This window comes from Sprattus sprattus (assembly GCF_963457725.1).
Source record: "Sprattus sprattus genome assembly, chromosome: 3".
Lineage (NCBI taxonomy): Eukaryota > Metazoa > Chordata > Actinopteri > Clupeiformes > Clupeidae > Sprattus > Sprattus sprattus.
Genome location: NC_137922.1, coordinates 34,717,239 through 34,729,322, shown reverse-complemented (window position 1 = coordinate 34,729,322; position 12,084 = coordinate 34,717,239). Strand labels below are relative to the sequence as shown.

The window sequence follows — 12,084 nt, the reverse complement described above, 5'->3', positions numbered from 1 at the left end:
AGGCCTATAGTTTATTGCTCGGTCCTGGAATAGGCAAAATTACGGAGCCCCTAAAGGGACATGAAAAAAAAAAAAAACTTTCTCGTGCGCACCAGAAAGTTTCTCGTGCGCACCAGAAACTTGGCTACTCATTCTAGTAGGCTAAAACAGTGAGTAGAACTAGGCAGGACGGGCAGAGAATCGTCTAGAATCGACCCAGATCTGCCTACGGACATAAAACACTAATTAGAGTAAGTATCCTATGCCTAATTAATCATTCTACAATTATTAGCAAATGTAGTAATTACGGTTTGTCTTGTTTCTGTGTTTTCTGTGTTCAGCCCTATAGCCTAGCCTAATTTGGCTACTTCAACCAAGGAGGCAGGCTACCTCATCTGACTGGCTGCATATAAGCGCTGCGCAGCTGAGCCTCCTCGACGAGAGACCCGTGCTATCAGAAAGGAATAGAATAATAAACCGATTTTCCCCAATCCACTCCTTTTTCCACCGTCACATTACACCATGCCTAGGAAACTAGGATAGCAGTGAGGATGAATTTAAATAAATAAAAGCCGTGTTTTGGCTTGGCTATTCTGGGTAGGCCTGTATGGCCTATGTGGTTAAATTATGGGTCAATTCTGGTTAAGCTTTGGCTGGTATGGGATATTATGGCTTTCTTATGGCATTTCTATTGTTTTTATTTGGCATAGACAGTGTTTGGCCCAATTGTGGGCCATGCCGTCCCTAAAGTTTCTGGTGCGCACGAGAAACTTTCTGGTGCGCACGAGAAAGGTTTTTTTTTTTCATGTCCCTTTAGGGGCTCCGTACAAAATGTTTGTGCCATGGATTCTTTTTTAATGTCTTCCTTCGTTTAAGTTGATTTGGGCAAAAGTGTCTGCTAAATAGGCTACTACAACCATAACCATCGATTCTGTCTGTACCTAAATAAAGCAAACACCCAGCCTATTGGCAAAGACCCTTCAAAAGACTCACATCTGTTTAACATTTTGGCATTGTTTAATTGAAGCATTTAATCTGACGTTCGCCGGACACGATGAAGCAACCCGCAATATTTATTATATTGGCCCAATTCAAACCGTCTCTGAAATATACTTCGAACCTTCTGCCCAAATCAATGGTACCGCATGAATCGAAAGCTACAGGTCTGGAACAGCGGTTCTGCGGCTCTGAGCTGGTGTGATACGAGGACGTAGCGTTGAGTGTCTGGTAATGACGTCAGACAGGCTACCCCACGCATATTCTCTTGCTAGTCTGTCTCGTCTGGCATTGATGTTAGTACGAAAGAACGAAGAGCTTGGAAGAAGCAACAAGCCAAAACTGGGGGATTCGAGATCTGTGTAGCGTTAGTGTGATCATCTGTTGGTTATGGTAAGCTCATTGTTGTAATGATTAGTCAACGACAAGATGTACAGTTACTATGTGAAGTCAATAAAGTTAATATGTTGGTTAACTGATAACGTTAGCCAGTCTGCTAGTTGGATAGCTGGCAAGCTAGCTAACGCCAGCTGGTCTTGCACTGTTTTGATAGCTGGCGGAAAACTTACACGTCTTCCTAGCTACTATAGCTAGCCGTCTAGATCGCCATTCTCCAACATATAAACAATACTATGTGGTTGATGGTAAGATGGCTGATGGTTTCTTTGACTACAGGTCGTTATAATGTAACTTTAGGCGAGTTACCTTGAATTAAAGATGTGCGGCAATTAATTAGAGGCACCATGGATCAACCAGATTAACGTTAGAGGAATCGTGCACTATACAGCTAGCGGGCTAGTAAGCTAGGTATCCTGGCGTACTTCTACCAACGTGAGGTGGCTATAATTATCTCCTCCACTTGACATTAAAAGGAGTAATTGAACGTAATCAGGTTTGCCGAGGCTAAAGTCGAACCATCTGTTGTTTCGTAAACACCCATTCAGCCTAGACAGGTGGGTGAAGAATTGTCACGGAAGGGCTTCCTGTATGTTGATGTGAGAGGAGGAAGTTTTTTTTTTTTTCCATCAAAGCTTTTTGAAGTTGGATATCTGGACCACGTTGTGTGGCCGTGTTTGTATCATGGATGCACCACCGCAAGAGTTATCGGACTGCTTTCTTTGAGTAACTTTGCCGTGATTTGAAGATACGGCTCATAGCTTTAATGTCATTATGTTATGGGCCATGAAGGTTACATACCCGTAATGTTTATGAAATGCATAATATGAACGTAGGAAAATGTTGCGAGTTTAATGTTATATTTTTTAACGTTTCGAACCGTTTTTAACCTAAGAGGGCTTCGATTCTTCCCTACTTGTCGCACATCTTGCTTTCTTACCGTGAGCGTAATAATGAGCTGATGGGCAAGGCCAGGCAACTTTATTTATATAGCGCATTCATGTACATGTGCAACTCATGGGCCCATTTACTTATAGAATATTTGTTGAATGGTGTTCAATAATGTTTTCGTTTTACTGTGAGTCCACAGTGCAGTACGTCAGTACTTCTATCTTGTGAATGTGATTGCGGTCATTATATTGCACTGTAAAAGTCCGTTGTCGCTGCGCTGAAACAGAGCCGTGATCCAATGTGAGCAATTCCCATTGATGGTGAAAAAACGTGCGGGGTGACTCCCCTTTGCCTGGACACCGACTGTTTGTTTTGTTGTTATCTTACCTCGGATCAGAGAACACGGTGTCATCACCTCTCGAATCCCCTGGACACAGGGGTATTTCTGTGGTCTGGCGTTGAGGGAGCGCAGCCACCTGTTCTGAACAGCCAAGGTGAGATGGGGATCGGTGTGTGCGCGCAACGCGATACAGGTGGAAAGGAGAAAAGAGCGGTCTCGCTCCGCTGCTCATCTGATGGGAACTGGCCAGATAGTGTGGAGCGCGCCGGCGACCTGGCACCACTCCCGAAGTGTAGTGTAGTCAGTAATGGCTGTGCGACCGTTCCCATGAGATTGTGTTGGCCTGCACGTTGTTTTATACACCTCAAGTTACAATCACAGTCGATCTGCAAAGATATATATCATGGTAATCTAGTCAACATGCACGAAATGCTTCTGATTTGAACTGTACTTCATTCTGTACTTCCAGAAAAACCTGAAAGCGTGTGATATTGTGGGGGAAAACCCTGGGCCCGTATTCACCATGCATCTTAAGGCAGAGAGTAGTTACTAACTAGCCGATTTAGGAGAAAACCCTACAAATAATAGACGTGTCAGTCCTAATTTTGGGACTCCCTAATTTTCTTCTCTAAGAGTAATTTCCAAAGATCTAGGAGACCTAAGTACTCTAGAGGACGACCAACTCCCAAACCACCGAAACATTTGAGTTTATATTATTCCACGTTGCAATGGTTTGGAATACTGAAGCAGAACTACTGTAAAAACATTTCGTTTCAATCATCAGAAAATAATTAGACTATAGAACTTTTAAGGGGTGCAATAAGGTCCCCAACCAACCGAGACAACTTGCTTAGTGCCTAAATGGATAGAATGTAACGTTTGATGGGAACATTAAACTAGCCCCTGTCTATACAAACATCTTCATACAAATGCCTATAGTGAAGTGTGTGAGTTGCATATTGCGTTACTATTTAATGTGTAGCCTGTCACGTTTATTTATTGTTGTTTGCGGTAGGCTATGGCAGGCATGCCACTCACTATCAATCACAGAGGTCATTGAAAGCAAGCTTTTGGGACTTGACATCAGCCATAGCAACGGGGTCTTAGGTTAGGAGTTCCCGCTTTTCCTTCATAAAAGTTGGTCTCATCAGCTTGAATAGGATTCAGAAATTACCTTACCTTTGTCTGGTTTCTGTTATCACAGGTAAATGTCAAACGAAATGTCTCCAGATAATTTTACGACAGCTTTGGAAGGTGTTTTAGTTAGTTTTCCGTTTAGTGTGTGTGTGTGTGTGTGTGTGTGTGTGTGTGTGTGTGTGTATCTGAGTTGTGTGTTATGATCAGACTGTAATTTCAGCATGAGCTGTATGGTATTACACCCCATCATTCAGCTGACTCTTGGCAGGAGAAGATAATCGGGATTGCTTTGTTGGGACTAAAGAGGGGTAATCTGTCTCCATGGGAACCTTAAACTCTGATTTCCACCGAGGCATCGTTGTGAGTGTTTCTGGAGCCTCAGATGGACATAGCCCTGCCAGAAACACACACCCTCAGCACACCCACTGTGGCCTGGAAAGAGCATCACCCTGATGTCAGAAACAGACACCAGTGGCCATTTGACAGTCACACCCTGTGTGAGAGAAGGCAAGGGAGAGCGAGAGAGAGAAAAAGAGAGTGTTTGAGTGAGAGGAACTGTTTTATGTTTTCCATCCCCCTCGGAGACTTGTTGAGACAGAGACCGGCAGTCGTTAAGTGTTGGGCTGATGTTATGGACGTCCCTGTAGGTTCAGAGACTGGCAGTCCTTAAGTGTTGGGCTGATGTTATGGACGTCCCTGTAGGTTCAGAGACTGGCAGTCCTTAAGTGTTGGGTTGATGTTATGGACGTCCCTGTAGGTTCCGCTATCCAGAGCTATCCAGAGAGCGAGTGACACAAAGAAAAGCTCTTTGTCCATTAAGGGTTTTCATCAGTGCTTTTCGACTCTGGTGTTTTCCTGAAATCACAGTAATAGAAATGCAGTTTTAAAATGCTGTACTGGACTGCTTTAACATGAGGCCTAATATTTTTCTGGTTCTGTTGTCTTCTCTCTCTCTCTGTGTGTGTGTGTGTGTGTGTGTGTGTGTGTGTGTGTGTGTGTGTGTGTGTGTGTGTGTCTTCTCTCTCTCTCTCTCTCTCTCTCTCTCTGTCTGTGTGTGTGTGTGTGTGTGTGTCTCTCTCTCTCTCTCTCAGGACTGGGAGTGGGGTTGAACCCCCACGGCCCAGCTGCTCCGCCTGTGGGATGAGCGAGTCTCTACTTCGAAGCAAGCGAGTGAGAGCGAGCACAAAGAGGAAGAGTGAGAGAAGGAGAGACAGAGCGGAGAGAGGAGGATGGGAAGAAGGCAGTGGGGCTGGTGCCTGAATGTCTCGACGGCGGTGCTGTACGGCTCGCTGTCGCTGTTCGTCTCCATCCTGCACAACGTCTTCCTTCTCTACTATGTGGAGACGTTCGTGTCCGTTTACAAGATCGACAAGCTGTCCTTTTGGGTGGGAGAGGTGAGTGTATCCTCCTCTAGTTTCAATGAAACGGACAAGCATCTGTTTGCAAACACACACACACGCAAACAAGACTTCCTTGACTTTTGTCAGCCACTGTCACTCAAAAGACTTATACACATTAACTATTGAGCTCCTATGGCTAAACTGGTAGTGCAAGGTGGAAATTACACCACCAAGATCACATGTTTGATTATAAAGGAACACTTTTATAATGCTTAAATGAGTGCCCCACCCATTCTGTAAGTTACTTAAGACAAAGGCTGCTGATAAATAAATTATGGTAAATGTGCAGCACACACACGTGCAGCGCCTAATGTATCCTCAAAAGGAAATTCTACATTTGTCTACACTTCAGGGTTGAAATGTTTTTTTTAAGCTGTCTTATATCTCATTGTTTTATTTCCTTCCCTCGTCAGACCGTATTTCTGATATGGAACAGCCTGAATGACCCTCTTTTTGGATGGCTGAGCGATCGCTCCTTCCTCGGATCCACAAAGCAAGTCTCTTGCTCTTTCTCATTTAGCATGCAGTCACTTAGACTTACACTTTCTGGCCTAGGTAATTGATGAAGCTAATTCTGATGTACACCTGTATGCATCTTGATTAATTTGAAAGTAGCAGTAGCAGCAGTAGCAGCCTGGTTAAAATCTTGGGGTGAACCAGTCCCTTTCTGGTTTTGGTGTATGAATAGTTCTAAGTTCTGCTGCTGCTCTCTCCTCTCCTCTCCTCTCCTCTCCTCTCCTCTCCACTCAGGGCAGGGTCTCAGATCACCGGGCCGGAGGTGGTGCTGCAGCGCTTGCGGGCGCTTTCCCGCAGTGGGCCGCTCTTCGCCCTCTCCTTCCTGGCCTTCTGGGTAGCGTGGGCGCGGCCGTCGCTGCAGTTCCTGCTATGCCTGTGCCTGTACGACGGCTTCCTGACGGTGGTGGACCTCAACCACAATGCCCTGCTGGCCGACCTGGCCGTGTCGGCGCACGCGCGCGCCCGTCTCAACTTCCACAGCTCGCTCTTCAGTGCCCTGGGCTCGCTGTCCGTCTTCATGTCCTACTGCTTCTGGGACAAGGAGGACTTTGCGGCGTTCCGGCTCTTCTGCGTCTGCCTGGCCGCCGTCTCTGTGCTGGGCTTCGTGACGGTCTTGCGCCTGCTAAGGATTCGCTTCCAGGCAGAGGTCAGGCTGCGGCAGGGTCAAGATGAGGGGCAGGCGCTCAAAGAGTGAGTTCATTTCAGCCGAAATAGTAAAAAAAATAGTTTTTCCTGAATTCGACCAAAATGTATCTATTTTGACAGCAGAAATCCTTCTCCCTGAACTGTATCTGTGTGTCTTCTTTGAACCCACTGCTCCTGTGTTGAAGATGTTACTACTGTAGCTTACTGAGTAAAGCAAGGCCCCAAGCAAGGCCAAGTTTATGGATTGAATTTCTAGGCAGCAAGTTCACAGCAATCTGTTCAAAACTGATCCAAAGTGGCCACTAAATGTGTTTGTTCCACTTATCCTAAAATGCCAAGTCTTTGTTGATATCCGGTGATTCTTTTACAGAGTAATTGCGATGATGGGTGTGTAATAGGTCTCGAATGGGACAATCTGGGCCCATTGATTTTAGTTATTTAATTCTTTATTTTGCTCAGCTCCGTGTTTCCATTAGGGGATTTGTTTTGTGGAAAGTTGGCCAACAAGAGGCACTCAGTCACTTTAGGTGTCAGGCAGAAAGGCTGACCACTGTGATGTGAACCTTCTCAAGTTACACACTTTCCCAGACTCTGCATGCTCCTCTATGCTTGTTCCTTTGTGGAAGTCGCCAGCCCCCCTCCCTCCTCTTCTTTTTGAGTCCCTCACTTCTTTCCTCCTCTTTTATTTGCCTTGTTAGGCTGGTTGTTGGCCAGGCTCCTCTGGTTCCCCAGGAGAGGCCAGTGACACTGGGGGAGTATCTGAGGCAGCTCTCCAGGCACCGGAATTTCATGTGGTTCACTTCTATGAACCTTGTCCAGGTACTATAAATGATTGTCATAAGGACAAGCTTTTCCCACACACACACACACACACACACACACACACATACACACACACACACACACACACATAGTTACAGGTGGTTTTATTGGTCCTGACCTTAACAACATGAATGCAATAGCCCTCTGTTTAAAACAGAAACAGTTCCTCTTGGAACTTCCAGGAATATTTCAAATGAAGGCAGTATAAATGCATGATCCTTTCACATATTCCGAAAAGAGAAAGTCTGCTGTAATCTGAGAATCTTAGTTTCTGTTCTAACCCTTATCTTTTTTTGGTTGTCATGTCTTTTTGTGTGTTTGGCAGGTTTTTCACTGCCACTTCAACAGCAACTTCTTCCCTCTCTTTCTGGAGCACCTGTTGTCAGACAGGATCTCTGCCTCGACAGGCTCCTTCCTACTGGGTAAGAGTTCAGCTAATCCCTTACCCTTCACCCACAGAATCTCTTCCCTGGTCTCAGCCAACCCCACTGATCTGTAACAAAAGATGTTTCTTTTATGATATCATTGGCCAACCTTCCCAGAGCAAGCCTCTATGTCTCCATGGGATCACTGCAGTAAGCCCCTGTATAGGTGAATGGAAATGATTAGGCTACACTGAATTGTCAAATTAATATTTTTGGGTGGATGAGATCCCTGCCCCAGTGTATACCTTGCAGTGTTGTCCTGTTTCAATCGTCATATGCCTTCTTTCATGCACGATGGGAGTGTTCACTCAGGCACTGTGGTGATTTTATCTTGGGAGAAACTTCCTCCTTGTCATGTATAAGTTATCTTGCGCATGTTGATGTTGACTCTAATGACTCTACTTAAACACTGAAGTTGATCAAACGCCAGGCTCTGTTGATCTGTGACCGTGACCGTGTAACTGTCATCTCTCAAGGTGTGTCCTACATCGCGCCCCACCTGAACAACCTCTACTTCCTGGCCCTGTGCCAGCGTTACGGCGTGTACCAGGTGATCCGCTGGCTCTTCCTGCTCAAGCTGGGCCTCAGCGTGGCCATGCTACTGGCAGGAGCCGACCACATCTACCTGCTGTGCATCTTTATCGCCAGGTGAGTGGCCGTCTCACACACACGCTTCTTTGTTTTCATCTGAGCCTCACGTCATGCGTGGAATGTTGTTTCTAGGAGTAAAGTTCAAGAAGAGATGCATTTGCAGAGTTGTGACATCAGTCATTTTAGTTGTTTAATTCGATTGTAGATTTCAGAAGACGCAATAATATTAAAATATTGTGAAGAGTGAACCATAAGACAACAACAACTGGGTGCTCTTGCTATTCTGTCTTATAACACATAGCATGGTCACAGCAAATGACATTAGTTGTGTCAACTTGTAGAGTAAACACAGGTTTCCCTCTACGTCTGTGTGGCTCTGGTCTCTTGTTCCCTTCATCCCTATTTAATCTGCAAATACTCCACCTTTAGTGTGTGCTGACTGGCTTGTGAGGCATTTACGCACACATTGTTCTGTGACGGATGTGAGCGCTTAAGAAGCCTCTCCCTGTCTTTCCCCTCACAGTAACCGGGTGTTTACAGAGGGCACCTGCAAACTGCTCAACCTGGTCATCACCGACCTGGTGGACGAGGACTACGTGCGGAACCGGCGCCAGCAGGCAGCATCCGCCCTGGTCTTTGGCATGGTTGCCCTGGTGACCAAGCCTGGACAGACGTTTGCACCTCTGATCGGCACCTGGCTTCTGTGTGTCTATACAGGTGAGCACGGACAGATTAAGACATCTAGGCAACTGCGAGTGGATCAGGTCACCTAAGTTGCACATTATTGTGGTCATAGTATTTGGTGTGCAAATGGTCAAATGTTCAGCAAGTCGATTGCCGTATTTGGAAATATGCAAAAAAAAATAGCACATGAACACATGTGTATCACATTTACCTGCACACCATTTGTATGTCCATACTGGATCTACACTTTTCACCTACACCACTCACAACTCTCTCTCTCTCTCTCTGTCTCTCTCTCCCTTCCCCAGGCTATGACATCTTCGAGCGGAACCCACTGAGAGAGGTGGTGGCGGCCACGGCGGTCCCTAATCCTGTTGGCTCCATGCCCCTGCGGCAAGGCTGCTTCTACCTGTTGGTGTTCGTGCCCATCTCCTGTGCCCTGCTGCAGCTAATGGCCTGGTCCCGCTTCACATTGCATGGGCGCCGCCTGCAGGGCATTAAGGCCCAGCGGCAAGGCGTGGAGCAGGGGCCCTTCCTGGACATCAAGGCCATCTGATGGAAGGCCATGGTCAACCAAGGCACAAGGTCTTGACTGCTCACATGAAAAGCAGATAGATTATTGTGCACTAGCACGCACTTATTTTTTTACAAACACACACACACACCCCCACATACACGCACGCTCTCATACAAATACTTACTTGTACACATGTGTAAGCACATATACACACATTTTCATCCATACACACAATCTGACACACACAGACACACACTCACACACTCACACACGTAAGCTTGTACACACTCATATGTTCACCTTCTGCCTGACAAAGGACTTGAGAACACCCAGGTGAGAAGGAAGATCTTCTTGCGTGTCTGGGGCTCACTCCTTGGAGTGCCTTCCCTTTTTTGTGCTACAAAGAAAAAAACATTTGTTTTGTTGTTGTTATATTTATAAATTGTAACGAACTTGTGACCAAATACAATGAGGGAAGAAAAAAAAAGTATTTCAAGGGGACCACTATAACCGATGGACACAAAGCACACTCAGCTTCGTACTACAGAGGTGCTTTGGGCTTCTCTCCTACCCGCCAGCGGGAGAATGGAATCCCTGAGGCAGGATGAAGTTGCTCGTCTGAGACCAAGCACGTTTACCTGCCAAAAATCCGAACACATTTCTAGGTTTTCAACATGTCCCGAGAAGAAAACTCTGTTTCTGTATTCGCCCCTTTCTCTCTCAACTGTCTCCGCTTGTGACTCGTGTTATTTTGTGAACAGGGCATGTGCGTGTATACAGAAGCATTCCAGGTTTGATCCATGTTCATTTGCATGAATTACAGTGTAGCAAATAGCCTAATTGTATTTTTATATGCATCACCAGTTTTAACCCCTTGATGGTATGATACTGAATAAGCTTGTCCAACATCTTAGTCTGTCTGCCAAGTTTAGATTTTATAATGTATCTGGTTCAGAGCTCTACACCAATGTCTAGATATTTTTCTATTGAGAAGAGCTGCACAATGTTGTTAATGTTCCAACTGAAATCGAGACATTCCAATGCTTGTTTCTAACTTCTTACCCATACTGAAACGGACTGAAACATTTCGTAAAGACTGAAAGTTGACTTGGTTATACAGATATTTTTATATTAATTATCTCCATGTTTGGAAGTTCACAAATGGAGGAAAACATCCCAAGTTGAAGACCTGGCTTTAGGAGCATGTGCAATTTTTGGTCAAGGCGGTCATGTGAGTTGCTACTTGATGAGACCCAAACCAATTAGGTGAAAATTCACTTTGAAAACTGCTTGCAGCAGTTATGTAATTAAAACATTTCTTTAAGCTGTTATGAAATTGGTGATCTTTCTGCATCCTTTTCTGTTCCATTTTGACCAAGGTAAGCTACAGCTGAATTTGAATTTTTAAGTGTCTCAGGAAATTAAGATGGCTCAACACTGTCAGGTCTCAGTTTCAGGAGACTGCCTTATTCTAAAGTAGTCCGAGATGCAACCATAATGTATTGCTCTGTTCCTGGTGGCACCTGCCTTTGTCAAACCATTTATGTTGCCAAATAAAGAGACGTAATGCCATGATATTGAGTGTTTTTTTGAGGATGGTAACTTGAGAATTTAATACGTTTTCTTTTGTTGGGCTCAGGTTCGTAAGATTAAATTGTTTTTAAAACCTGTTGAATAAAGTTCAAAGTAGGCCATGTAACGCAGGGACGTGCAGTGAGGTTCGGAGCTGGTGAGGCACAGAAACCGGAAGTGATTACGTCATTTTGAGCTCTAGTTTAAACTATATATGTATATATATACATGTATATATGTCTATGGTTTTAAAATTGTCATCTGATCATAACTGAAAAAAAGTTGTTTTATTGTCTAATACCATTATTTTCAAACGATTGTTTTTTTATTGTATTATGATGAGTTATTAATAAGATATTAATAGTTGCAAGCTAGTGTATGTAGCCCTCCCACCAATGATATGGCTCATTTAATTTTGTCTGGAGAAAATATAACTACGGTGGTGGGATGCTAATTTAAATGACCATTTAACCAACTCGGACAGCTTCGAAAAAACAATTCCATATTTATTTACACAACATATTAACATGTAAACAGTTAAACACCGCATACATAGCACACAATACCAAAATGTTCTACTGGCCAGTGTAATTTAAAGTTGGTGCACTTTCGTTGGAGCTCATAACCGCCAGTTTGAGGTGAAACAAAATTAATCCACTCACGATTATCAGTATAGATCAGTGGAAATCCGTTGTCCTCTTCTTGAGTGAATGCAGTCAGTGGCTAGTTTAGCTCAGGATTAGCACCTACCTAGTCTGCTCACAACTTCAAGGCAACTTTCCTGCATCAACAGCCTTTAGCTTCTTTCGGTTCGTGTTGCGCATGCATATGTAGTCCCGTTGGGAAACGTGAAATACTCCAATGCAAATGTGTAATACTACTGTGTTAACTTAAAATACTTAAACGTTCTTAGGTAATTCAACATGCCTCAGGTTAGCAATGCAATCTTCCATTTTCGCTGTCAAACTCAAGTAGAGAAGTGAAGAAGAAAATCCAACGTCAGATTATATACCCAACAAGTGCCCTCTCGCTCGCCACCCTTCTTGAATCCGTGGTAGTGCGTGCCTCCCTTGCAATATTTTTCAATGCGTTTTCAGCTCAACTCAAAAGGTTCTACGCTTGCGCACGCATGCGTAAAACCCAGTTTGGAGTGATTTCGCAATCCTAGGGGAG

At 44.6% G+C, this 12,084-nt stretch overlaps 1 protein-coding gene across 1 annotated transcript; it reads left to right on the top strand.

Annotated features, from left to right (window-relative positions):
• The first annotated feature begins 1,279 nt into the window (after positions 1–1,279).
• On the top strand, positions 1,280–10,841 carry mfsd13a (major facilitator superfamily domain containing 13A). Its single transcript, XM_080834376.1, has 9 exons — positions 1,280–1,368; positions 4,831–5,133; positions 5,553–5,632; positions 5,890–6,345; positions 6,999–7,119; positions 7,448–7,544; positions 8,024–8,195; positions 8,662–8,855; positions 9,131–10,841. The coding sequence occupies exons 2-9, from the start codon at positions 4,969–4,971 to the stop codon at positions 9,376–9,378; spliced, it is 1,533 nt and encodes a 510-aa protein (XP_080690502.1). The 5' UTR covers positions 1,280–1,368; positions 4,831–4,968; the 3' UTR covers positions 9,379–10,841.
• The last annotated feature ends 1,243 nt before the right edge of the window (positions 10,842–12,084 follow it).

Coding starts and splice junctions, on each gene's coding strand:
- mfsd13a (XM_080834376.1), top strand. CDS start 4,969: ATGGGAAGAAGGCAGTGGGGCTGGTGCCTGAATGTCTCGACGGCGGTG. Junction 8,196..8,661: donor CTGTGCATCTTTATCGCCAG/GTGAGTGGCCGT, acceptor TTCCCCTCACAG/TAACCGGGTGTTTACAGAGG. Junction 8,856..9,130: donor GCTTCTGTGTGTCTATACAG/GTGAGCACGGAC, acceptor TCCCTTCCCCAG/GCTATGACATCTTCGAGCGG.